Source organism: Elgaria multicarinata, chromosome 19 (assembly GCF_023053635.1).
Source record: "Elgaria multicarinata webbii isolate HBS135686 ecotype San Diego chromosome 19, rElgMul1.1.pri, whole genome shotgun sequence".
NCBI classification, from domain to species: domain Eukaryota; kingdom Metazoa; phylum Chordata; class Lepidosauria; order Squamata; family Anguidae; genus Elgaria; species Elgaria multicarinata.
In genome coordinates this window covers 10,312,578-10,340,524 of record NC_086189.1, presented here as the reverse complement: position 1 = coordinate 10,340,524, position 27,947 = coordinate 10,312,578, and the positions used below count along the sequence as shown (strand labels likewise).

At 46.0% G+C, this 27,947-nt stretch overlaps 1 protein-coding gene across 1 annotated transcript in view; it reads right to left on the bottom strand.

Annotated features, from left to right (window-relative positions):
- The window catches only part of ASTN2 (astrotactin 2), a 732,687-nt gene that overhangs the window by 450,760 nt on the left and 253,980 nt on the right, over positions 1-27,947 (bottom strand). Inside the window, exon 4 of the mRNA XM_063144970.1 lies at positions 20,235-20,613. Within this exon, the coding sequence (XP_063001040.1) occupies positions 20,235-20,613 (379 nt within the window). The remainder of the gene's footprint in view (positions 1-20,234; positions 20,614-27,947) is intronic.

The window sequence follows — 27,947 nt, the reverse complement described above, 5'->3', positions numbered from 1 at the left end:
TCCAGCTGGACATCAGGAAAAACTTCCTGAATGTTAGAGCAGTACGACAATGGAACCAATGACCTAGGGAGGTGGTGGGCTCTCCCACACTAGAGGCCTTCAAGAGGCAGCTGGACAAGCATCTGTTAGGGATGCTTTAGGGTGGATTCCTGCATCGAGCAGGGGGTTGGACTGGATGGCATTATCGGAGCCTTCCAACTCTACTCTGGTTGAGCTTTTATATTGTATTTTATATTATGGTTTTATACTGTTGTTTTATACTTTGAATGGTTTTAATTTTTGTGAACCGCCCAGAGAGCTCCGGCTATTGGGCGGTATAGAAATGTAATAAATAAATAAATAAATAAATACTATTCTATGATTCTACGTCCACCTCAGGAATAAGGGCTCCTCATGATCATAGATATTTTCTGCTCATAACTAGGCCATTCCTCGGGGAGCACTAGTTCTCCAAGCAGGGCTCTGAAGGCTCAGGCATATAATAAGCCTTTAGCTCTGGGCCCTGAGCGCTGAAACAACATCCGTGCACTAGCTCTTGATAACCAAGCTGTTCTCTGGGACGCCCTGCGTTTGAAGTCGGGAGCATCCACTGTCCCTGCCTTTTGGTCCTGCCTATGGTTAATTCTCTGGAGCTCTGTCCCCACACCACAGCAAACGGGACAAGGTCAAAGCAGCCTGAGTGGTTCGAGGTGAAGCTTTCGTCACACCGTCGGTCTGTCCCATTTATGGAATTTTATGGGGGGGGGGGACAACAGATGGTTATACCTTCTACTGCTCCTGTGTTTTCTCACTGCTTCTTATGACTTTTTTTCCTCACTTCAGATTATCTGTTAAAGGGGGGAGATGAAATCGCTCCCCAATGCCTTCTGATTGGTAGTATTTGCAACGGTGTGCCACTGTGCTTCCAAGCATGAACGGAATATACAGCAGAAGGAAGTTCACACTGGTTTCCACCTGGGTACGATACTTGCACACACACACACACACACGCACACAAGCCAATGCTTAGACTTAATGAGTTTTATCATAAAAAATAAAACAACAACACACAAGTAGAGATAAAGACATTAACTGAGAGCAGCAACTACAGTAATGGTAAACTCCCTGTGGGAAGGAACCTCACGCTAACATCTTAGTAGAGATAAGAACACACTGAGTTTTGCTCCTCTAAGGGAATAGAGGCTGGATAAAGGAAGGGAGAACAGGGAAAAGGAGGTGCAGAAGGAAGAATAAGAGATCAGGACAGAGAGAGAGAGAGAGAGGAGGGGATTTGGGACCAAGAGAATTATATTAAAGAAAACTCAACTGTAGAAGAAAAGAGTGGTCTGATATTAAACAGCTAGAGGATGCGATGTGGTGTCCTGGCTCAAAACAAGGTACTTTAAAGCATTTAAAAATGTGTGTTTTAGGATAAAGTGCATTTAGAAATGTTGAGAATGAAAGATATTTATGGTGTAGAAGTATGTTCAAAAATACATATTTAAATACCTTTTTCTCTTTTTTTGCACAGTTTAAAAAGAATTTTGCAGATTAATGTGGAAATGGGATGGACTGGATTTATGAGCTTAACAGTCTATCATCATTTATGAAAGCTATTAAGACTGACCTCTTTCGGCAGGCCTAACCCAGCGGAATTTTAGGAAGTTTTTAGGATGTTTTAGCATTGTATAATACGTTTTAATTCAGTTTTATGTATTTTAAGTTTACTGTTGTTCCCCGCCTGGATCAAAATGGAGAGGCGGGTAAGAAGTAAATTATGATGGCGATGATGTCCGTTCTTTGACAATCCGGGAAATATATAGCAAGACTGGTTCAGGAATTACTGGTGCTAGGTGACAGTACCTCCCTTCACCCCATACAATTCTTTCCCAGAGGGATCTCAAAGTGTCCCAGGGAAAAGCCGCAGTAATGAGACGGTATGGATGCCGCTCAAAAAGATGAGTAATGCAGTTGTCCTGGGTAGAAACCGTTGGGAAGTCTGACCTATTTCTAGACAGTAATGCGCCTTATTAAATGGCAAGGAACATGAGAAGGCTGTGATTTCCCCCATTAGATGGGCTTAGGGCGCCTGCCTTCTATCAGAAATAGCCACACACCACTTTTTAAAGTAGATTCTGCTACCCAGGGCAACTGTCCCTGGGAGTTATTTCATCTTCAGTCCTGGGCAAGGCATTACTCAACTGTCCTTTTAATTAGTCGTTTCCTGTTCCGTGGTAGCAGGCTGTCAGGGTGCAATCCTATGCCTGTTTACACAGAAGAAAATTCTACAATGCTGGCTGGGGAATGCTGGGAGTCGCAGGTCTTTTTTTCTGTCTAAACTTGCTGCAGATTGCATCCTTAGTTACTTAATAGAATCATAGAACAGTATTGTTGGAAGGGGCCTACAAGGCCATCAAGTCCAACCCCCTGCTCAATGCAGGAATCCACCCTAAAGCATCCCTGACAGATAGTTGTCCAGCTGCCTCTTGAAGGCCTCAAGGGTGGGAGAGCCCACCACTTCCCTAGGTCACTGATTCCATTGTCGTACTGCTCTAACAGTCAGGAAGTTTTTCCTGATGTCCAGCTGGAATCTGGCTCCCTGTAACTTGAGCCCGTTATTCCGTGTCCTGCACTCTGGGATGATCGAGAAGAGATCCTGGCCCCCCTCTGTGTGACAACCTTTCAAGTATTTGAAGAGTGCTCTCATGTCTCCCCTCAATCTTCTCTTCTCCAGGCTAAACATGCCCAGTTCTGTCAGTCTCTCTTCATAGGGCTTTGTTTCCAGACCCCTGATCATCCTGGTTGCCCTCCTCTGAACACGCTCCAGCTTGTCTGCATCCTTCTTGAATTGTGGAGCCCAGAACTGGACGCAATACTCTAGATGAGGCCTAACCAGGGCCGAATAGATATGCTCCTGAACAGACAACTTAATTGCAGGATTGGAGTCTCCCTCTATTTGCTTGCAAAGAGTCAGGACTCAATCTAGAGCAGGACCCAGTTCAGACTAACGAAATTATGTTTTCAATACGAGCAGAAGAATGTCACATTTTTGTTACCAATTCCACCATTTTTTTTCCTCCTTACCAGGCAGTGGGGTGTGCAGGGTGGGTGGGTCGTATGCTTCCCCCCAAAAAACCAGTCTTTAGACACAGAAAGTATCTTTGATTTTTTTTGTTCATCTCTGTATGTTTACACCACCCTTCCCAATAAATCACAATCACAATGTTTTGTTTTTAATCCTTTCTGAATCGTTCCACGCCAAGGACTGCTCTGGCTTCATAGAATCATAGAGTTGGAAGGGGCCTACAAGGCCATCGAGTCCAACCCTCTGCTCAATGCAGGAATCCACCCTAAAGCATCCCTGACAGATGGTTGTCCAGCTGCCTCTTGAAGGCCTCTAGTGTGGGAGAGCCCACCACCTCCCTAGGTAACTGATTCAATTGTCGCACTGCTCTAACAGTCAGGAAGTTTTTCCTGATGTCCAGCTGGAATCTGGCTTCCTTTAACTTGAGCCCGTTATTCCGTGTCCTGCACTCTGGGAGGATCGAGAAGAGATCCTTGCCCTCCTCTGTGTGACAACCTTTCAAGTATTTGAAGAGTGCTATCATGTCTATGAGGTGTGTCAAAAACACATTCTAGTGACCTTGTGTACTCTTCTGTCCTATAGGGCAGCGACAGGCAAACCTCAGTTTTGGAGTACAACTCCCATCTGTCCAGGCAATGATCAGGGAGTTGTAGTCCAAAACATGGGAGGCCTCCCGGCTAGCTAACCCTGCTGGAGGGGTCTCTTCTTCTCCTGCTGCCCCAAATCTCCCCACCACAACAGCGCGTCCCGGTCATCTTCCCCTTGGCCATTCTGGGTAAGGAGTCTGCATCCTTGAAGTGATGCAGAGGCCATGACCAAATTTCTCTCCCCTTTTCCACCCCCCACCAATTTTCCACAGCTCAGGCTGTTGCTCCCTGTCACGAGTGAACTATTAAACACGACGCTTTGAGGGAACCTTAAATATTATTTCAATCTCAAGCTTTCTGTTATTGCAAGTGGCGGGACCAGCATTTCTTGTAAATACTTGGAGAGGAGCCAGAGCCTGCAAGCCTCTGGTCTTTTAGGAGCAAAACTAAATTTCTAGGGTGCAAGACGAGGAACAGCCAGGAGAGGAAGGGGCGCACGGGGGGGGGGGGGGAGGCAAAGTCCACCAAGCATGGTAGTTTTCTCTACATTGATCCCACCCCACCCCCTGCTCATAGAATCATAGAATCATAGAATAGCAGAGTTGGAAGGGGCCTACAAGGCCATTGAGTCCAACCCCCTGATCAATGCAGGAATCCACCCTAAAGCATCCCCGACAGATGGTTGTCCAGCTGCCTCTTGAAGGCCTCTAGTGTGGGAGAGCCCACAACCTCCCTAGGTCACTGGTTCCATTGTCGTACTGCTCTAACAGTCAGGAAGTTTTTCCTGATGTCCAGCTGGAATCTGGCTTCCTTTAACTTGAGCCCGTTATTCCGTGTCCTGCACTCTGGGAGGATCGAGAAGAGATCCTGGCCCTCCTCTGTGTGACAACCTTTCAAGTATTTGAAGAGTGCTATCATGTCTCCCCTCAATCTTTTTCCCCTCTGCATGATTTTCCTTGGTCTGCATTGTACGCCAGGTCACCAAGTCAGACTTTCGTCTGATCAGAACTTTGAATTCCTTTCTTTTACCTTCTTATTTGTCTGTTACCACCCGCTCACTCCCCTACCATGTCCTCACCCCCTGCCTCAGGGTATTATTGCTAACAGAACAATGTCGTCTGTCCAGATTATCACCGCTCTGTGGGAAAGGGGTAAAATAACAAGATAAAATAACGTTTGATCTTTGCCTCACTCCTTATCTAGCTCTTCCACAGCCTGGCACCAGGTCAGAGCACGGAACCCTATTAATATCCTCACTGTGATACGCTGGTCATCAGCCGGCATTAAGCAATCCAGCTATTTATCAGAATGTATTTTGCTGGCTTACAGCTCCTGTATAAGACCAACTGCATGGCTCCATCGAAAACACAACTGTGGTTCTTGCTAACTTACTGCCTTTTCCTCGCCCCGTCTTTGTCAAATCTCTTTTACCAAACAGCCAAAGAAAGAAACCTATCCCCTACCTTGAAATTAATCGCCACACCAAAAGATATGCAATTAACCCTAAACGACGGCGCCGCAATTAAATGGGCTGGCTCAAACATACCACGGAATCTTCCTGCTCATTTGTTTAAGTTGCATGTTCGTACAGGGATACGACGCGAAAGGGTTTTGATTTTTATTGGTGTTTATTGCATTGAGCTTTTATGAATAGATTGCTGACACTTGGCTGCATCTTCTTTTCGTCTTCTTTTTTTGTCAGAGAGGTCTGCCTTTGTTGTTGCTGTTTCAATGTTTTGTTGTTTCAAAAACACAAACAAACAAAATTAATAAATAAATAAATACAAACTTAAAATGGGCTTCCGATTTTCTGCACAGCAAAGATATGTAACAATATTTTCTCTTACTCCATAATTACAAAAAAACCCCACCAAAGTTCCCCTCTTTCTATTATCTTAAAGTTTTCTTCTTATTCGTTGAATCCACAGATAAACACATCATTTTTTTCTTGTTCCCGCAAAAAGTCAACAAGAGGTTTCCATTCGATTATAAACCTAGATGTTGACTTTTCTCTCATTATTGGTGTACGTTTTGCCATCTCCGCCAACTCCAACATCTTCACCAGCCATTCATCCGTTGTAGGCAATGTTGATCCTTTCCACTTTTGTGCATATAATAGTCTCGCTGACGTTGTCGAATATAAGAATAAGGTTCCATAATGCTTTTCCACCTGCTAAATTTCAAGTTTTTAACTCATCTGGAAGTGGGTCAACATTTCCTTTTATATTTTCTGTTATAGATTTTTATATTTCTTTTATATTCCTTTCCACCTGCCTTTTCAGATCCACCAATGATCATCTGGCAGCAGCCATTCCGTCAGGCTTCAACAGAGGGAGAGTTCTGCTGAGACACCAGCTCCCTCTGGCTCCCCCTCTTTCCACTTTCCATTCCAGCTTCTCAGTATGAAACTATGTAACTGGTCCCTGAGTTGGTCTGTTTTCTTATTCGTCTCTCCTCATCCTGTCTTGTTTTTTTTTCCTTTTGGAGGTCTGTGTGTACATGTTTCCCCATTTTTTATCATACCATACGTTTTCGATAGTAAGCGTGTGAACAGGAACTGTCTTGGTTTTTTTATTGTTCTCATGAAAGCCATCCTGGGGCATTTTTGGCTGAAGAGTGGGGTAAAAACGATTTAAATAAATAAATCCATCCTGAGAAAGAGGATCCACTTGCGAATTTTGACTGCAGCTGTCAATCTTCTTCTTACCTTTTCTTCTTTCCTTTTCTTTCACTATTTATCTCTGGGTTTATATACGCCAAACCTAGCTGCTATGGCTTCTCAAAAGATTTTCTAGAACAATAGTTTGATGAGAACTACCTGATGGAGATCCTTACCTCCTGCCTGCCAGCAGAATTATCACTCCCAGATTTCTTAGCAAAAGGGAACTGTTAATCCAGTACAACTCTGTAAACATACACATCCCTCCACATCTTCTAACACAAAGTATTTATGTAAATAAAAAGGCAGTTATCATGTCTCGCCCTGCTCCCCCTGGGTTGGAAGAAGGTGTTTCAGGTCATCAATCAGAATCAGACTCTGAAGTAGAGGAGTCGGCATCAGACACAGGCCAGCCTGTACCAGTGGGGGAGAAAGCTCTCACCAGCTTGTGGTGAACACTCTCCAGAGCTTATCACCTCAAGGGCAAACAATACACAGTCAGTGGGAAGCCAACATTCTTCCGAGGGAGAGAGCACAGAGAAGTTAGCCGATCCTAAAGTATGCCGCAAACTAAAATGGGCGGAGCTAAAGAAAGGCGAGAGAAAGTCAGCCCGGCTGGCATCCCGTCAGAAGCTGCCTCAGAACTAGTCTCTCTGAAGTTGGGAAAAAGCTTTCTATTCTTCTTGAAAGGACAACTGTCCCACTTAGCTCGCATAGTTTTGCCTAGGAGAAAGTTTCCAAGAGATTGGACTCTCTTCAGGTGGGAAGAGATGTTTATTGCTTAAATAAAGCTTTGTGGGTTTCTTAGCAGGCCTCGTTATTGCCTCCCAAGAAGGCGGGAGGTTTTGAGAAACGCGACATCAGTGGTGTCATCTGTGTGACCCACTTTGAGGTTGTGTGTAAGCTACTTGTGGGCGGTGACCCTCTAACTGAAAACCACAGCTTGTGTCATCTCAGATGGGGTGCATGTCAATTTCCTGTCTTAATTAAAGTGGTAGGTGACCCACCCAAGAGAAGAATAGGAACATCCCACACCGAAAGCAGAATTGTTCAAATGAAGTTGTTGCTGCCCTGATAACAAGAGAGAATTATAACTTTCTAGAGGCAATGCATGATTTGAGACATCACTTCAGTCTCATGCTGCCTACTCCCCATATCTCGGCTTCTTCTGCACGCCCCCATTTCAGTACTCACTCAAAACCTTCTCTCCCAAATGAATTATTTCCACAACAGGTTCAAACAAGGCAGCTAGGGTGGGAGCAATCAGCCTGACTCACCATCCATGGCAATTAATGTCGGCAAGTGACACCTTAGAGAGGTTTTAGTGACAGCTCTGTTGCGGGAGGAGTTTGTAGTTTGGTGACAAACCCCTAAAAGGATCCAGTTTGTGATACTGTACTGAGATATTTCCCGTGAGGACCCAAAATAACTGTCAAGAGAGTAAGGATGACATCTCATCCTGCCGAGGGACGCAACAAGCTGTCTCCAAAACACAACAACGACTCCTTTTGGATGATCAGGGGTCTGGAAACAAAGCCCTATGAGGAGAGACTAAAAGAACTGGGCCTGTTTAGCCTGGAGAAGAGAAGATTGAGGGGAGACATGATAGCACTCTTCAAATACCTAAAAGGTTGTCACACAGAGGAGGGCCAGGATCTCTTCTCGATCCTCCCAGAGTGCAGGACACGGAATAATGGGCTCAAGTTACAGGAAGCCAGATTCCAGCTGGACATCAGGAAAAACTTCCTGACTGTTTGAGCAGTGCGACAATGGAATCAGTTACCTAGGGAGGTGGTGGGCTCTCCCACACTAGAGGCCTTCAAGAGGCAGCTGGACAAGCATCTGTCGGGGATGCTTTAGGGTGGATTCCTGCATTGAGCAGGGGGTTGGACTCGATGGCCTTGTAGGACCCTTCCAACTCTGCTATTCTATGATTCTATGATTCTATGCTGTATCCATGGACTGATGTAAGCTGGCATGGCACACTCACTCCTTTCAATATTGACGCAGGAACAGGAGGAGAGAGGGAACTGCTACATTACCACCATCGTAGTCTCGGCTAGATTACCTTTGGCATTTTAGACGTTTTTAGATGGAAAGGAGGAAATTACTAGAATGTAAATATGCTTTATTGCCAATTCCTGAAGTCTTAGCGGAGTAATATTCTGCCCTAAATCTTATTTGCTGTTACCGCTCTGAACTGTATTGAAAATTCCGTCATTTCTGTCTTTTGCAGACTTATACAAATTCTAAATAATTTATACAAAGGAAACAAAGAAGAGGAGCGGGAAGGAGGAGAGTAAGCAAATTCCAAAACACCTCTCTCTGTATACTTGGAGAGAATCAATTTTGTCGACTTCCACACAAGTAGGGCACCCAGCGATTTAAGCAGCAGTCTGCATTCCAGCGCTCCCTTCCTCAGTGGGTGCTTCATCGCTCTTCGACAAGGCATGAGGGTAGCAAAGGGTTGGAGGGGAAAGCCAGGAACGTTCCTACATTTTGCTCGGCTGCAAAGGATGGGGGAGAAATTCCCACCCACTCCTTTCTGACTCCAGAGGATCAGAGTGGATGACCATGAGCTCCATCCGATGAGTGTTTTATTGCACGCTCGTTGCTCGGCACTCATGGGGCATGGCTAGACGAGGTGGGTGGAGGGGGACGAACTCGCGATATGATGATCGCAAGATACTCCCCCTCAGTCTACATAGAATCATAGAATAGCAGAGTTGGAAGGGGCCTACAAGGCCATCAAGTCCAACCCCCTGCTCAATGCAGGAATCCACCCTAAAGCATCCCTGACAGAGGCTTTTCCAGCTGCCTCTTGAAGGCCTCTAGTGTGGGAGAGCCCACAACCTCCCTAGGTAACTGATTCCATTGTCGCGCTGCTCTAACAGTCAGGAAGTTTTTCCTGATGTCCAGCTGGAATCTGGCTTCCTTTAACTTGAGCCCGTTATTCCGTGTCCTGCACTCTGGGAGGATCCAGAAGAGATCCTGGCCCTCCTCTGTGTGACAACCTTTTAAGTATTTGAAGAGTGCTATCCTGTCTCCCCTCAATCTTCTCTTCTCCAGGCTAAACATGCCCAGTTCTTTCAGTCTCTCTTCATAGAGCTTTGTTTCCAGTGGTGCATGACGTCCCGGGAGGATGGAGGACGTAGCACCCGCCATTTTGCTTTTGTTCTTTCATCGAAAAAAGAGCACAGGAGCGCTCCTACGAAAATGTCAGGTTTTTATTTTTTTAAAAAGACCCCCCTCCCCCCTCTCACCCCCAATGGGCACGGAGCTCCCAAAGAGCTCTGTGCCCCATGCCCGGTTCGCAGCTCCTCACGGTTACTCACGAGGAGCCAGGACGAAAACAGGACGCCCGGGCACACATCTTGCAGAGACCACAGGAAAAGTCGGGATTAAAGGATATGCCAATATCCCAGGGAAAGGGAGGGATCATCCCTCCCTGCTCCCGGGATCCCCTGTGCGTCATGTGGATGCACAGGGATGATCCCAGGGCGATCCTCAGGATATCGGCAGGTCTAGACCTGCCCATGGAGTTTGCTTAGGTCCCTCAGATGACGTTGTCTGCTTCCCGCGCCCCTTCCACCCCTTCTGGCCTTCCTTTCGCGACAAAAAAACCCACCCCTGATTAAGTCCGATGTATTTTTAAACATGGAATTGCTGCTCTCTCCTGCTGTGTGCAGGAGAAGCAGCACTATTAAAACAGCGGACTCAATGGGCCTCATGCTCGTTGGGTACTTCCTCTTTTGAAAAGAGGAAGTAACTGAGGAATGAAAACACGGGCGGAGAAGCGACGGTAGGGAGCGTGTTTCCCCGCGGTGTGATGGAGCTCTATAATGGTGGTGGGTCTCCATCGAAACAGGCCCTGGGCTTTCCCTCTGGGTGTAAAGGGAAGGAAATTCACCCCTGCTGTCCTTCCTGAAGTTCAAAAGCATTGGATCAATAGATAGCCTAGCTACAGTTAGCCATGCTCTGATAACCTCTCGTTTGGATTACTGCAATGCGTTATACGTGGGGCTGCCTTTGAAAATGGTCCGGAAACTTCAGCTGGAACAAAACAGGGCAGCACGGTTACTAACAGGGACTGGCCGGCGAGATCACATTACGCCAGTCCTTTTACAACTTCATTGGCTGCCAGTCCAGGTCCGGGCCCGATTCAAAGTGCTGGTATTGACATTCAAAGCCCTAAACGGTTTGGGGCCAGGTTATTTGAAGGAACGTCTCCTCTCATATGTACCTGCCTAGACATTAAGATCATCCACAGGGGCCCTTCTCTGTGAGCCCCTGCCAAAGGAAGTGAGGGAGGTGGCTACTAGGAGGAGGGCCTTCTCCGTGATGGCACCCTGGCTGTGGAATGAGCTCCCCAGAGAAATCCGCCTGGCGCCTACACTGTACTGCTTTCGTCGCCAAAATTTTACTGTTTTAACTCTGTATTTTAACCTTATATCAATTTTGCTGCGTGGTTTTATCCTGGTTGTGCTTTTTATACTGTATTTTGTATTTGTGCTTTTAACCTGTTTGTTGTTTTATTATGGTTTTAATTTTTGTGAACCGCCCAGAGAGCTTCGGCTATTGGGCGGTATAAAAATGTAATAAATAAATAAATAAATAAATAAAATATTAAATGAGGGGCGCAAGGGCATTAAGGCTGCAATCCGATGCACACTTACCTGGGAGTAAACAGCAATGAACACAGTTTGATTTATTTCTGAGTAAACACGCAACCGATTGCTATGAAGCGGGTGGGCAGGCTCACTGCAACACAAATGCTGCACCAGCTCTACCAAGGCCAGCTAAAATTTGAGAGCCACCCAATTTGTAGCACAAATGGTCATGGGCTGAGTGTACATCAAAGGCGGACGGAGGGTGCCTACTGAAGCATATATTCAATTCCTGAGGAAGTGCTCCATCTTTATGTGCCTTGTAGCTTCTCCTGCGGTTCTCTCCATCTGAAAACTCTTCCATTTCATTTCATGTTATTCTGTTTTATTTATAGCATTTTTATCCTGCTGAGGGTGGATATGCAGCCTACTTTGGGGGGAGACGCCGCCACTTGAGGGGGTCCTATATCTGAAGAGCTGCCCAGTCCAAGTCTGGTTTAAAAATAAAGAACTGTCGGGGATGCTTTAGGGTGGATTCCTGCATTGAGCAGGGGGTTGGACTCGATGGCCTTGTAGGCCCCTGCCAACTCTGCTATTCTATGATTCTATGAACTCCAGGGGCCTGTCTACAACATGACTATATCCCGGCGTGGTCTCCAGGTTATCCCTGTGCGTCTACATGATGCACAGGGGATCCCGGGAGCAACCCGGGATGACCAGGGACTTTCCCAGGATATCTGAGACTGTGGATTTCCCAATATTTCCACGGACCCAGAACCATCCCGAGGACCGCGGGTGGTGTGGCTGCTGCTCCCGGGTCATCCCTTCTTCCCCGTGAGTAGCGGGGCTCTTAAAATGGGCACGGAGCTGCATGGGGGGCAGCCTTAGAAACCAGTCTTACAATTTGGAAAGCACATACGATGGCTCATAAGAACTTAAGAACATAAGAAGAGCCCTGATGGATCAGACCAAGGGTCCATCTAGTCCAGCACTCTGTTCACACAGTGGCCAACGAGCCATCGGCCAGGGATGAACAAGCAGGACATGGTGCAACAGCACCCTCCCACCCATGTTCCCCAGCAACTGGTGCACACAGGCTTACTGCCTCGGATACTGGACGTAGCACACAACCATCAGGACTATTGATAACCTTCTCCTCCAGGAATTTATCCAACCCCCCTTTAAAGCCATCCAAATTGGTGGTCATCGCTACATCCTGTGGTAGTGAGTTCCATAGTTCAACTATGCGCTGTGTGAAGAAGGACTTCCTTTTATTTGTCCTGGATCTCCCACAAATCAGTTTCATGGGAAGACCCTGGGTTTTTTCATAGTAAGCTATATGAGCATGATTTCTCTCCCAGATCTTAAGACGTAGCAGAGAGAACAGAAGAGGCTCATTCAGACGCCCGGGACTCAAGTCTGTGGCAGGGTTGTTTAAAGGTTAAAACCAATCCTTTGACTGGAAAGCATTCTATCGCAGCAGGTTAGAAATTACTCCCTGCCATCACATAGTCAGTCACCGGTTAAAAATTAATGTACTCTTTGTTTGTTTTTTGTTTATTCAGACGCGTTTTATTGCCATGTTGCAGGTTAACAATATTAAACGCTTTCTAATGACATTTCAATAAGCAGGGATGGGTGTTTCTGTTTTCAAGAGAGACGACTGAAAATGCAGGCAATCAAATGTGCATTAGCCAAAACACTCTGGGGAACGCATTTTCTGTTTGACACCAGGAAGAAAAACACGCATTTCCAACCCTGGTGTGGGGTTTCTGTATAAACGCAGTGCAGAGAGCACACTCCTGCCCAGGCGCACAGAATGAGGAGGGCAGCAGGTCAAGCCGGCCTGGACTCGCTCCAGTCCCGAAGCTTCTGCTCTCTAAACAAACAAGAGCTGACTGTGGTTTTCTGCGAGAATGAATTTCACTCGAAGTTAAGGGAAAGAGGGAGAGGAACTGATGAGACAGGTAGTGTGTAGCTCTTTTTAATTGACTCAGATCCAGTTGTTTGGCTAGAAAGACACATGACGGAGCTCACAAAAAGACAGCAAAGCAGAAGAGGAAGAGAAACTCATAGAATCATACAATAGTAGAGTTGGAAGGGGCCTAAAAGGCCATTGAGTCCAACCCAATGCTCATTGCAGGAATCTACTTTAAAGCATACCTGGCTGATGGTTGTCCAGCTGCCTCTTGAATGCCTCTAATGTGGGAGAGCCCACAACCTCCCTAGGTCATTGGTTCCATTGTCATACTGCTCTAACAATTAGGAAGTTTTTTTCTGATGTCCAGCTGGAATCTGGCTTCCTTTAACTTGAGCCCGTTATTCCATGTCCTGCACTCTGGGAGGATCGAGAAGAGATCCTGGCCCTCCTCTGTGTGACAACCTTTGAAGTATCTGAAGAGTGCTATCATGTCTCCCCTCAGCCTTGTCTTCTCCAAACTAAACATGCCCAGTTCTTTCAATCTCTCCTCATAGGGCTTTGTTTCCAGACCCCTGATCATCCTAATGGTATGGCACTCCACACACTAAATTATCCGTAAATTGATACGATGGATATATCAAAGTTGAAGCTGGAAACTAACAAGGAAATGAAGATGTTAAAGATATTGAGACTCAGACGAGCAACATGCCATGTGGAGGCATATGAATTATATGGTATTGAGCAGGGGGTTGGACTCGATGGCCTTATAGGCCCCTTCCAACTCTACTGTTCTACGATTCTATGATATAAGCTCTGGAAGTCGTCATCTGTGTTTTCCATATTGCCCTGGAAGTTGAATAAACTTCAGGACATTGGGTGGAAAAACAAATACATGACCGGCTCTATCAATTCAAGAGTCAGTTCAAATTCCAGGTCCTCATGGGAAAGATAGAGAAAAATGGCCCCCAGTGGGAGCTGCCATCTGTTGCAAGAATGATAAACATCACTCCCAACTTTTGTGCACATGAACTCTGTGTGCAACAGTTGCTGGGGAACATGGGTGGGAGGGTGCTGTTGCACCATGTCCTGCTTTGTTGGTCCCTGGCTAATGGCTGGTTGGCCATTGGGTGAACAGAGTGCTGGACTAGATGGACCCTTGGCCTGATCCAGCATCAGGGCTCTTCCGATGTTCTGATGTTCTAAGGGAGGGGGCACTACAGGAGCGGTTGCGATGAGCAGCATTTCGTTGAGGACCACTCCCCTTCCCAAACACTCCAGCACCTCTTGCTGACACCAGTCTGGATGTAATATGACTTGTCTGGGCTCATCTACACCAAGCAGGATGTTCCACTACGGAAGCGGTATATAAAAGGCAGGAGCCACACGACTGCTTTATAGCGGCATTGAAGTGCACTGACAACTGTTGGGACCCATTGACACACAGACCATATACTGCTTTCATACCACTTTCATAGTGTTGTATCCTGCTTGGTGTAGATGTGACCTGGGCCCCAACAGTTGTCATTGCACTTCAGTCCCACTAAAAAACAGTAGTGTAGATCCTGCATCACATTTCAATACCGCTATAAAGCCGTCGTGTGGCTCCTGCCTTTTATATACCGCTTTCACAGTGGAATATCCTGCTTGGTGTAGAAGAGCCCTCTGAAACACGTTTGTTAGTGACACCACTTTCATAGAAGAAGTATGAGAGTAGGCTACCTCCCTCCCACACAAAAACAAGTTTAAAACACACCCCTACAACAATATCACAGCTGCATAACCAGACAAACAGTATGTACTTTTGATGCCAATGACCAAACCCCTCCATTTTCAAAGGTTTGCTTGCTGTTGGTATCTGTGTTGGTATTCTTTATTCCAAGAAGCCTTTCCTTAATATGCAGCCTTGAATCTCTGTTTTTGCTTCTTTTAAATTTTGTTTTAACTGTTTCATTCTGTTTTTATTTTCATTTTATCTTGTACATTTTTCATAGGGGAGCGGTATATAAATATTCTAAATCTCCTCGCTCTCCTTTATTCCTCATATTGAGGCAGTAGCTAAATCTTGTCGATTTTTCCTGTATAATATTGCCAGGATTCGATCATTTTTGTCTGTCTCTTCTGCCAAGACTCTTGTTCATGCACTGGTTATTTCACGGTTGGACTACTGCAACCTTCTTCTCACTGGCCTTCCTTCTTCTCACATCAGCCCGTTGGTTTCTGTTCACCACTCTGCCGCAAAGATCATCTTCTTAGCACGCCGCTCTGACCATGTTACTCCGCTTCTGAAATCTCTTCATTGGCTTCCAATTCACTTCAGAATCCAATATAAACTTCTCCTGTTAACCTTCAAAGCTTTTCACGGTCTAGCTCCTTCCTATCTCTCCTCTCTCATCTCACACTATTGCCCCGCTCGTGCTCTTCGCTCCTCTGATGCCATGTTTCTCGCCTGCCCAAGGGCCTCTACTTCCCTTGCTCGGCTTCGTCCATTTTCGTCTGCTGCCCCTTACGCCTGGAACGCTCTTCCAGAACATTTGAGAACTACAAGTTCAACCACAGCTTTTAAAGCTCAACTAAAAACTTTTCTTTTTCCTAAAGCTTTTAAAACTTGATGTTGTGCAGACTTCTACTATTACTTTCTACTGTTAGTTTTTCCCTACCCTGTGCCTGCTTACCCTTCCCTGTACCTGTTGGCATTCTCTTCCCCTCCTTATTGTTTTACTATGATTTTATTAGATTGTAAGCCTATGCGGCAGGGTCTTGCTATTTACTGTTTTACTCTGTACAGCACCATGTACATTGATGGTGCTATATAAATAAATAATAATAATAATCAATCAATCAATCAATCAATCAATAGGAGGGGGCTATTTCACGCCCTATTTTTGGCCTTCCTGGAAAACATATGACTGGCCACAGTGGGAAGTTGGATGCCAGAGGAGATGGACCTCTGAACTGCTCCATCGTGGCTCTGCCCATACTCGTGGATGGAACAGCGAGAATGGCTGGAAAATGCATTTTTAAAACCTTGGCGGAGTGATGAAAAAAAACGTATAGGCGCTTGAGCATTTAGAAATCAGATGCTTGCTTCTAAAATGTGTGAGGCTGGTAACGAGGAATTTAGAGGGGGCGTTTTCCCTCTCCATCCATGCTGTTAAGCACACATGCTAGCTTTAGCAGAAGCTGTGAGAAGGTAATATCATCAGGGTCCTATGTGAGACACCAGGTTTCGATAAAGGTTTAAAACACCCCATAGGTTTTTTAATATAAAAACGTGACTATCTTTCTATCATTGAAAATAAAAAAAAATGAAAGGGTGTAGGATATTTTAATTCTTTTGCTGCCTTGGTTCTCGCACTGAGACTGGCTCCCCTTTGGATGTGTGGGTGGTTCCCCAAGCAGGTATGAACAGATGCAGAGGAAGAGAAAGAAGGAAAATACTTTCAGCTCCTCCGTATTGCACATCAGCCCTGCGTTCCCATCCTACTGGAAGTAAAGGAATTGTGTATTCAGCGTGTGTTCAAAGATCGTCTTATTTTAGGGAGAAAATCTTTTGGCAAAATAACAAGGTGTTTGGATTTCTTAAAGTAATTATACTACCGCATATGTTTGCAATTTGCACCGCGTATTTGATTCCCAAGGCAATTAAACGTATTACCGTGTTCATCCTCGACAATTAGGTGAAATGAAGCCGCTAGTATTTTAGATATGAAGAACAGAGAAGCCGGTTTGCTTAAGGCTACGTACAGAGATGGTGGAAGTCTTGGGATTTGGCAATAATCATTCTTGGCCTCAGTTCTCCTTCCTTTAAAATGGGAATTATAATAACCTTTCACAAGAACGAAGAGGCACAGTAAAGACTGTTAAAAACAAGACTAAAAATTAGAAAGGGTGTATAATTAGTAATACCACTCGCCATTCGTATTATCATCACACCATTTTTTCTCAACCATGTAAGGTAGACAAGTGTTATCAAAATATTATGAGAATTTGGGAATGGGGAATAGAAGGCTGACAAAGTGTGACTTAGGGTACAATGGATGTTCAGACAGAAAAAAACTCCCACAACTCCCAGCATTTCCCCATCCAGGTAGGCTTTATTAAGATGCTGCTATATAGCCCTGGGAAGGAGCAGGACAAGGAAGGTCATAGAATCATAGAATAGTAGAGCTGGAAGGGGCCTATAAGGCCATCTAGTCCAACCCCCCGCTCAATGCAGGAATCCACCCTAAAGCACCCCTGACAGATGGCTACCTCTTGAAGGCCTCTAGTGTGGGAGAGCCTACCACCTCCCTAGGGAATTGGTTCCCTTGTCATACTGCTCTAACGGTCAGGAGATTTTTCCTGATGTCCAGCCAGAATCTGGCTGCCTGAAACTTGAGCCCGTTATTCCGTGTCCTGCACTCTGGGAGGATCGAGAAGAGATCCTGGCCCTCCTCTGGGTGACACTGTATTTGTCACACTGTATTTGGATGGTATGGACAGGCAAGGATTTTATTTCAGTTTGTTTTTGATAAGAATTTACCCAAACTTGCTAATTTCGTCACACCCAGGAAGGAAAGGACTTAAAACTGAAAGGAGAAAACGGAACTGACAGGTTTGTCCATCTCCCACACTCACAAATCAATCACCAATCCTCTTACAGATCAATCACAAGTCAATCATCTGAAAAGATATGCGAGCAATATATTCTGAAGCTTGTTTGTGGAACTGATGGGTTTGTTAGGGCGTAACCATATCCCCTCCCGGACCCTTTCGTTTCACTGGAGGAAGGGTCAAGCTGGCTTTTGGAAGCTTCAAAAACGCAAGCAATTCAAAATGGCTTTGTCGACACTTTTTAACTCACAGGCAGGATCAGAGAAAAACTCACTGCCACAAGATCAAGAATTCACTTCCACGAGATCCCTAGGTCATTGGTTCCCTTGTCATACTGCTCTAATGGTCAGGAGGTTTTTCCTGCTGTCCAGCCGGAATCTGGCTTCCTGAAACTTGAGCCCATGATTCCGTGTCCTGCACTCTGGGAGGATCGAGAAGAGATCCTGGCCCTCCTCTGTGTGACAACCTTTTAAGTATTTGAAGAGCGCTCTCATGTCTCCCCTCAATCTTCTCCTCTCCAGGCTAAACATGCTCAGTTCTCTCAGTCTCTCCTCTTAGGGCTTGCCACCCTCATAGGGTGGTGAGAAGAGCAAAATTAGGGAAGGCAGGCTGGTGAGAGAGGATTGCAGGGGGGCAAACGGACACCCGCTGCCCAAGTAGATAACGGAGGAGTGACACACACACCCAGGGCTTCCTTGGCTGGGAGACCTGGAAATTTCCAGTTGACAGCTCCAGGAAGACCTCAGGCATGTCAAAGCCTGGGCTTAGCATCTTTCCCAGAGGTACCTGAAGTTCCCCACCTGCTGCTTAGGCATGGGCAACCTATGAAGGCTGGCCACCTGGAAGGCCAGCACTGCAAAAGAGGAGAGTTGGCAATGGGGGAGAAAGGTGTGATTCCTCACCTTGAGTTGGAAGTCTCTATGCTTGCTTGTCCTAAGTGCTGTAACTACAGGCAAAGACTTACACATAAAAACTGGCTGCACATACTGTTGGATTCCTGTAACGATGGGAGTTATGGAGGAGGGTGGATTTGATGTGCTCCTTCCGGAAGGACCGTGCACAACTAGTTTAAGGCTGATTCCTTAGTCCCTTTTCTGGGCGCTACCATTCCATAGGCCTCCGTCACTTTGACCCTGTTCAGATGACACACTAAGCCACAGTGGTTAAGCATTTTGAGATAAACGTTATGGCTTATGCGGACCATTATTGTCTGTGTCATGTGAACCGTTCCCAACCATAGTGGCTACAAAGGCAGAGTTTAAACACGCTCACTAACCATTTACTGCAAAAGAGTTAGCGGCCTAACCATGGCTTAGAGTGTCATCTAAACAGACCCTTTAGCGATTCCAAATCCAAAGGTTTGGGATATTTCCAGTTGTTATACGCATTGGCAAAAGTGGTTTCAATGAGAGCAGATATTTGAAACTGTCTTCGCAGTGCCACTTCCACGAATAAGGAACAAAATAAACTAACTCCCAGCAACTCCTGCTGCCCACAAGGCAAGGGAGATTCAGAATTCCCTTCACCCACTCGAATGTTCAATCAGGGGTCTAGAATATCCCCAGTCTTCTTCCCTATCCTTGGGTAGTGTTATAAAATCACAATTCCCTCCCTCTTCAGGAAGTGCTTTAGAGATCAAAAGGACTGGGCCCCCATCTATACGATAACGGGATTGCTCCTCATTTTATATAAACCAGATTTTTTGTAGATTTGAATCTAGGCAAAGAGCATCACACTGTAGCAGCTATTAATGCGCACATGCGCACATGCGAGGCTCTGGAACACTAAAGAGTCATCTGCGGAGCTCTGCAGATTCATATAGGAGGAAAACCGAGTGGGGAAAGGAACGAGGCAGCAGACGAGGATGCGAGCAGGGGACTGAACACGTCTCCTCCCTCTCACTGCCTGTCCCCCCTCTTTGTTTTAATTTTAAAAGCTCCATCTGTGGACCTCCGCAGATTCATATAATTCAAAATGAAAACGGTGGCAAGGAATGAGGCAGCCAGAGGAGGACTCGATAGGTGGGGAGGCGGGAAATTGACCAATCACTTTGTCTCGCCCTCAAAGTGACGCCCACTTTTCAAAATGCGATTTAACTCCCCCAAGAACACATAACTATAACGCGGTGCAAACTCAAAGGTTGATCCAAAATCGCAGCTATGAATCTGTGCATTAACCAGTTAAAAACCCAGCGCTGCTGTGAATGGACGGCGTCGTCATTTGTCCTAAAATGCAAATCTGCACATTTAGGTTGGGGTAAAGAAGCCGTATAGACATCCCCCGGTAGAGGACCTGAACGGTATTACACTGAACGTACTATTCTTCCTCCCAGGGAGATTCCATCAAGGAAGCAGGGTAGGGAAAGGGTTAATGCTGAGAAGTCCTTCTGTCCTGTGTATTCTTTGCAACACAATCGGGAGCAATAGGTTGCAACGTGTTTCACCCCACAGGCTGAGTCCCTACAGAGATGCAATGCACGCACGTACACTAATCTCTTGATGAAAGGCAATAAAAAAAAGGAATGAGAAGACTTGACTGATTCTTCCCCCCCCCCCCCTTTGAAGCACCTGTCACCAACACCCCATACAACCGGGCCATGTGTCTGTGATCAGTTTCTGGATCACAGAAGTGCTCCTGGAAACCCCAAGCTCCTTTAAAGAACACCGGCTTGCTGTGCTTACACATCGCAAGCCCGGGAGAGGGAAGATTGAACGTCCAGCCCGGCTGCCGCCTTGATCATCCATCACTTCTTAACGACCCCCACAAGCACATTCCAAAGATGGTCAAACCAAAAGCAACCAACCTTTCTTTTCATAGTCGGGTTTCTCCCCACTCCGACCCAGGCTGTCCAACGGCCGCATCATTTCGCCCCCGAACTCGTCGTCCCTGCAGCTGTGCTCGGGCCGCAAGGGGTTCTCCTCCTCCTCGTAGTCGTAGTCGTCCAGGATCGGGGTCTCACGGATGGGCATGCCGATGACCGAGGTGTGGGCCTGTAAGCGTGAGTTACGGAAGCTGTCCCTCCCCTGCGGTCCCAGCAGCACTGACGGGATGTAATGGATCTCGTGGGTGGCTTCTGTGCTGGCGCTCTTCTGCGGGATCCTGCGTTGCTTGTACCAACGGCGCTGGGCGTACAAGGCCACGGTGAACACCAGCAGCAGCAAGAGGAGAGCAATCAGGCCACCCTGAACGAAAGAAAACAGAGAGAATTAGGTAGCAATCTGACATCGTCAGCCTTAGAAACCAGTCTTACAATTTGGAAAGCACATACGATAGCTCATAAGAACTTAAGAACATAAGAAGAGCCCTGAGGCTGGATCAGACCAAGGGTCCATCTAGTCCAGCACCCTGTTCACACAGTGGCCAACAAGCCATCGGCCAGGGATGAACAAGCAGGACGACTTCTTCTTCTTCTTCTTCTTCTTCTGAACACAGGAAGAACCCTGCTGGATCAGACCGAGGGTCCATCTAGTCCAGCACTCTGTTCACACAGTGGCCAACCAGCCATCAGCCAGACATGAACAAGAAGGACATGGTGCCACAGCACCCTCCCGCCCATGTTCCCCAGCAACTGGTGCACACAGGCTTACTGCCTTGACTACTGGAGAGATAGCACACAACCATCAGGGCTAGTAGCCATGGATAGCCTTCGCCTCCAGGAATTTATCCAACCTCCTTCTGAAGCCATCCAGATTGGTGGCCATCACTACATCTTGTGGTAGTGAGTTCCATAATTTAACTAACTGTGAAGTGGTGTATGACCACAGCATACAACGTAAAGACATGAGAGATTTTCTAAAGGGATGGACTGGGAGTTCTAGTCCCCACTCAGCCATGGAAACCCACTAGGTGTCTTTGGGCCAGTCACAGACTCTCAGCCCAACCTACCTCACAGGGTTGTTGTTGTGAGGATAACATGGAGAGGAGGAGGATTATGTACGCCGCCTTGGGTTCCTTGGAGGAAAAAAGGCGGGATATAAATGCAATAATAAATAAATAAAAGGTTATAGCATCTATTCCCTAAATTATTCTTCAATTTTATTTCCCATCCTTAAGGCAGCATACATACATAAGGGTTGCCTCACGTTGTCCTCACAACAACTTTGTGAAGTAGGTTGGGTTGAGAAAGAGTGACTTTCCGTATTTCTTCGATGCAAAGACGCCATCGATTGTAAGATGCACACTAATTTCAGTACCACCAACAGAAAAAAAGCTTTGATTCTAAGAAATAATAAATGCACCCGCGATTCTGTTTTTAGAGATGTTTATATGGGAAAAGAAGTGCATCTTAGAATCGAAGAAATACGGTAAATCTTCTACCACAGGCCAGCGGTGGTAGAAGATTTTCCTGGGTCCAGGCCAGCGGTCTACAGGGAGAAACACAGGGTTGCATTATGCTTGTGTAACGATTCCAAGGTGCCTGGTCAATCATCCACTAAAACCCGGTATTCAAGATCCAAATACCATGTTTGGCATAGTACTTGGAGGTAGACACACATTCTCCTGCAAAAATAAACGCCACTGACATTTGTGACTGTGAGCATTAGTGGGTTTTGTTTAGGTAAACAATTAGCCAGAGTTTGGAGGACAGAAGCCAAAGAACTTGGCAGTCAAGGAAGGTGCAGCAGCGGCAAAATCAGGCAGGCATATGGAACAGAAGCAGTAGTGTGAACCATGAGGGTTTTTGCAAAATGACACGCCGCACTGGAGGGGAAAGACGAGAAGGTTACTTCTAGCAGCAAAGAAATGTTTGAAATGCAGGGATTAGCCAAAGGCTGCATTAAGCACTTAGAGACCTTTCCACCTGCATTAGACACAAATGCCACACCCTACTCCTTGCCTAGAAAATAACTTCAGGCGCAATCCTATAGAATCATGGAATACTAGAGTTGGAAAGGGTCTATAAGGCCATCAAGTCCAACCCCCTGCTCAATGCAGGAATCCACCTCAAAGCATTCCTGACAGATGGTTGTCCAGCTGCCTCTTGAAGGCCTCTAGCGTGGGAGAGCCCACAATCTCCCTAGGTAACTGATTCCATTGTCGTACAGCTCTAACAGTCAGGAAGTTTTTCCTGATGTCCAGCCGGAATCTGGCTTCCTTTAACTTGAGCCCGTTACTCTGTGTCCTGCACTCTGGGAGGATCGAGAAGAAATCTTGGCCCTCCTCTGTGTGACAATCTTTTAAGTATCTGAAGAGTGCTCTCATGTCTCCCCTCCATCTTCTCTTCTCCAGGCTAAACATGCCCAGTTCTTTCAGTCTCTCTTCATAGGGCTTTGTTTCCAGACCCCTGATCATCCTGGTTGCCCTCCTCTGAACATGCTTACGTGCTACATGATCTTCAACTGGCAAATTAGGAATGTTCAAATGTGAACTAACTTGCTTTGCACCTCCTGGCCTAACATGAAAATCAGAAAGCCACATTTCTCTGAATTTTCTGCTGCAATTTTTGCTCGGAAAACACACCAATACATTCAAATGTGTATTTTACATTAAGATACTATAAAAGCATGCATTTTTGGATAAAACAGATTGTCATGAGGATTTTTTTTTTAAGTGAAGGTTAATCTGGAATCCGGACGGAAAGGCCTTAACGATCCTGGGCAAAACTGACACCGACGATAAACAGTCTGATCCGTAGCTTGAGTTTTTTTCTTTCTTTTAACTGAAACAGATGATATTTCTAAAATTCCTTCTGCTACTGTATTGAAGATACAGCAATTTCCTCCTTTATATCTAGTCTCCTAGGGCATGTCTACACTGAGGGGCGGGGGAGATCTCACGATATGCTGATCATGAGATCCTCCCCCTCAGTTCACACGTGGCACACGACATCCAGGGAGGGAGGAGGACGTCACGCCCGCCATTTTGCTTTTTATTATTATTATTGAAGATGAGAGCACGAAAATTCCAGCGATGAGGTCATCGTGGTTGTTGTTTTAAAAAATACTCCCATTCCCACCACACCACCCCCAATGGGCATGGAGTGCCTGAGGAGCTCTCCGCTCCTTGCGTTTACTCGCGAGGAGCAAGGACAAAACCAGGATGGCAGCCCACACGACCCATGGTCTCAGGACAATCCCAAGACTGTGGGATAAGTCGGGATTAAAGCCGTCCCAGTTATCTTTCATTTCCTGCCCCCGGGATCCCCTGTGCGTCATGTGGACGCACAGGGATGATCCCGGGGCGATCCCCGGGATAAGGCATGGTGTAGACATGCCCCTAGAGAGTGAAAATGGGAGAAGCAGCACCAGATAAAATGTGGGTCCCACATTGCAGTTGGAAATTAAAGTGGATCCTGGTTCTGACACAACCCAATGCAGGATGGAGGGCCGGCTGCATCCCCATCCTAAGGTGTGTGTGGCAGCCTTGGCAAATAGGTTCACACCTATTTGCTGTGTTACCAGCTTACAACTTGGCACCCATCACAGCATGCAAATGACACCTGATTTCCCCCGAAAGCCAAGATGATGTCAACCTTTTCTTGCACGTTCAAGCTTGCAACAAGGACCCACTCCTGTCGGAAAGAGCAGGAGCTAGAGAAAAGCAGGTTGGCTCTCCTTTAAAGGACACGTGGGCCAGGATGACGCTTCGCTGTAACATTTTGGGTATCTGTCCATGCCGGCTAGGATTCTCAGATAACAACCATTGCTTCTGCTTGGCAGTTGAAGGGGAAATGTGTCTAGCCCTCATGAGTCTGTGGGGAAATAATATATACAAACATATGTCCCACATTCCTTGAGCAATGCAGTAGCTAAGTAACTATAAAATTGAGCTTTGTTATGTCATTGGCTTGCTATCCTCCCCTGGGTTTCATTTATCCTCCCTTTTTTTCTCTTTGAATATGCTGTGCAGTGTGAGTGAGTGTGCGTCTCTGTGTGTGTGTGTGTGTAAGAGAGGAGACAGGCAGGCCTTTTTTACACCTAAGGTCCTTTGGGGAGGGAGGGAGGAAGGGAGGGAAGATGATCGTGGATTTACCTGCTTCCAGGATCATCCAAGGCAGCCTTCCTCAACCTGGGGCGCTCCAGATGTGTTGGACTGCATCTCCCAGAATGCCCCAGCCAGGGACATTCTGGGAGTTGTAGTCCAACACATCTGGAGCACCCCAGGTTGAGGAAGGCTGGTCCAAGGGCTTCCAAACGGAAGCGCAACATCCCAGAAGAGAAAAGGGACATTGCGCCTGTTGTGCCCGCCATTTTTAAAATTTTAAAAAAGCAGACGCTGGAGCGCACTTGTGCTGCAGCGAAAAGTAAATAAAGACAAAAAAAAAAGCTCCGGCCCTGCTCATCCCACCCTTGATGTTTCTGGACTCCCCCCAGCCTGGATCCTTCACTCTGCTGACCCCCACTACTCACAGGGAGGAGGGAAGAAGCCAGGACAGGCACCCACACCACCTGCGGTCCTCCGGATCATCCAGGGACCGTGTGTAAAACCAAGATAACCAAGGTGTCGGTTATCCTGGGAAAATGTAGGCGTCATCCCTGCCTGCACCCCGATTCCCTTGTGTGTCATTCGGACGGACACCCAGGGACGATCCCGGGATGATCCCGGGGGGGAAAGGCAGGTGTAGAAAGAGATTGCCTAGAATCACATGGGAGCACAATTCTGTGTTCTCTGCATTATTGCTAAAAATCTAAACAAGGAAGATACACAACATTGTTTCTACTATAAAGGATCTGGCCATGGAGAATACAGCAACCGGAGAATACCGGGAAGGGGGGATAGGAAAATAATGGTTGAGGGGAACCCCATGGCTCTCTCCGAGGCTCAGCTGACCAAACCAACCAGACAAAATTATTCTTTCGATACAAGATAGAAGCTTTAATTAGGCTCCCCCACCACCTTCCCGGATCCTCATCTCCTTTCTCATTTTGGGCTATAATTGACACTAATAGTCACAAAAGGACTCCAGAAAGCAGAACGATTTTGCTTGCTTAACTTTCCCGATTTAACAGACAGCTTCTGTTGGGAGGCTTCAGTGGTCAAATAGGACTCCTGTGCTAACCTCAATTGAATCTTCATCTTTGGCCCTTAAGGAGTAAGACAGCTTTGGGTTAAGCAAAGACTTGACAACTGTGGCCTTACTTGTTAGTCCCCAACGGAGGGGTGAAGATCTCGCTATGGTTTTATCGCGAGATCTCCTCTCTGTTTACACGCAGCACGTGACAACCTCAGACGGAGAGGCGTCGCACCCGCCATTTTTTCTTAAAGAAGCAACAGCGCACGAACGCTTGTGCGCAAAAGGTAAAATAAATAAATAATTACTTTCCCTGCTCACCCCACCCCACCGCCAATGGGCACAGCGCTCCTGAGAATCGTGAGGAGTTGGGACAAACCGCAGCGCCCAGCCACACATTGTGCGGCCTACATCCCTCCCTGATCCCGGGATCCCCTGTGTGTCATGTGGATGCACAAGGACGATCCCGGGGATCACCCCAGGATTTCGCCTGATCTAGCTATGGCCTGTGTCTTTCAGATATGTTAAAAGCCAACCAATTATTCATCCAGGGTATGCAACAGCAGCTCAGTGAATTCCACATCTTTGCTTGTCTTCCTCTGACTCTTGAAAGGAAGAAGATTGTATTATGCCACAGTGCCGAAAGAACGCACTGAACACTGAAGGAAAAATGTGGACAATAAGGCATATTATTTTCACCCTTTGTGTGAATGTTTATTGCAACAAATCACTAGAATCATAGCTATCCTACACTGTTTTATCGACAAAGACCTTAAATTGGTCTTACGCAAGCTGATAGGAAAAGATCACTTTATCAGCAACAAACGTCTCCTGTTCTGTCTAGTGTTAGCAACCAATGGACCATCAGGTGGAAGCATCCATTCCGACTTGCACATACGGATTAGATGAACAAACGTTGCGAAAGTATGGTGATCTATAAACTGCCAGATACAAACTGCTAAATATCAAGTTAACCACCACACATTTCTTGTTGCCTGGTTCCCTTTCTTTTCACACAGTAGATATCAAGAGGAGAAACATAATAACCCGCCAAAATACAAATATATTTCTGAATTGTAGCACTTCCAATCAAGATTTACCTTAATTTTGTTCCCAAATGTTTATTGCTACTTTTATCCTGTCCTTTTAGTATCTTCAAGACTAATCCATGGATTGAAATAAACGCACCAATTATATTTAGCATGAACAAGTTGAATCCAGACCTAAGACATACTTAGAGTAAATCCACTGGAAATGATGGAATTTAAGTTCCTCATTGATTTCAATGGCCTTCTACAAGAATTGTCTATTCATTATTCTTACATATCAAGGTGTATGGGAACTACAATCAAGTGCTTAATTTTTCTGCATGAAATTTAATAGGGATAAATGCCAAGTTCTACACCTAGGAAAAAGAAACCAAATGCACAGTTACAAGATGGGGGACATTTGGCTCAGCAATACAACAAGCGAGAAGGATCTTGGAATTGTTGTAGATCACAAGCTGAATATGAGCCAACAGTGTGAAGTGGCTGCAAAAAAAGAAAATGCTAATTTGGGGTGAATTAATAGGAGTATAGCTTCCAAATCGTGCGAGGAACTGGTTCCTCTCTATTTGGCCCTGGTTAGGCCTCATCTGGAGTATTGCGTCCAGTTCTGGGCTCCACACTTCAAGAAGGATGCAGACAAGCTGGAGCGTGTTCAGAGGAGGGCAACCAGGATGATCAGGGGTCTGGAAACAAAGCCCTATGAAGAGAGACTGAAAGAACTGGGCATGTTTAGCCTGGATAAGAGAAGATTGAGGGGAGACGTGATAGCACTCTTCAAATACTTCTCCATCATCCCAGAGTGCAGGACACAGTTACACAAGTTACAGGAAGCCAGATTCCGGCTGGACATCAGTAAAAACATCCTGACTGTTAGAGCAGTATGACAATGGAACCAATGACCTAGGGAGGTTGTGGGCTCTCCCACCCTAGAGGCCTTCAAGAGGCAGCTGGACAACCATCTGTCAGGGATGCTTTGAGGTGGATTCCTGCATTGAGCAGGGGGGTGGACTTGATGGCCTTATAGGCCCCTTTCAACTCAACTATTTTATGATTCTATGTTTGTTTATTTATTTATTACATTTATTACATAGCCAAAGCTTTCTGGGTGGTTCTACATTAGCATTCCCTAACTTGGTGTCCTCCAGATGTGTGGGACTACAGTTCTCTCTATCCCTGACGATTGCCCATGCTGATTGCGCTGATGGGATATGTAGTCAAAAAACCATCGGAAAGGTGCAATGATGGGAAAGCTGTTCTACATATTCTAAGGAAAAAACACTAGCTACATTAGACAATTTACAATGAAAGCACACTTCTTTTTAGGAATCGGTTTTGTTTGTGATTTGTTTTGTTCGACAAATTTGATTCCCCTCTTTAAATTGTATCTCTAAATAGGACGTAGGCAGAGACTAGAAGTACAATCGTTCAAAATAAGCACATTTGCTTAACTTTCCTTAATTCATAAAGGCTGCAAAATTCAGCTCGCTCAATGTCATTTTTTAAAAAAAGTGCACAG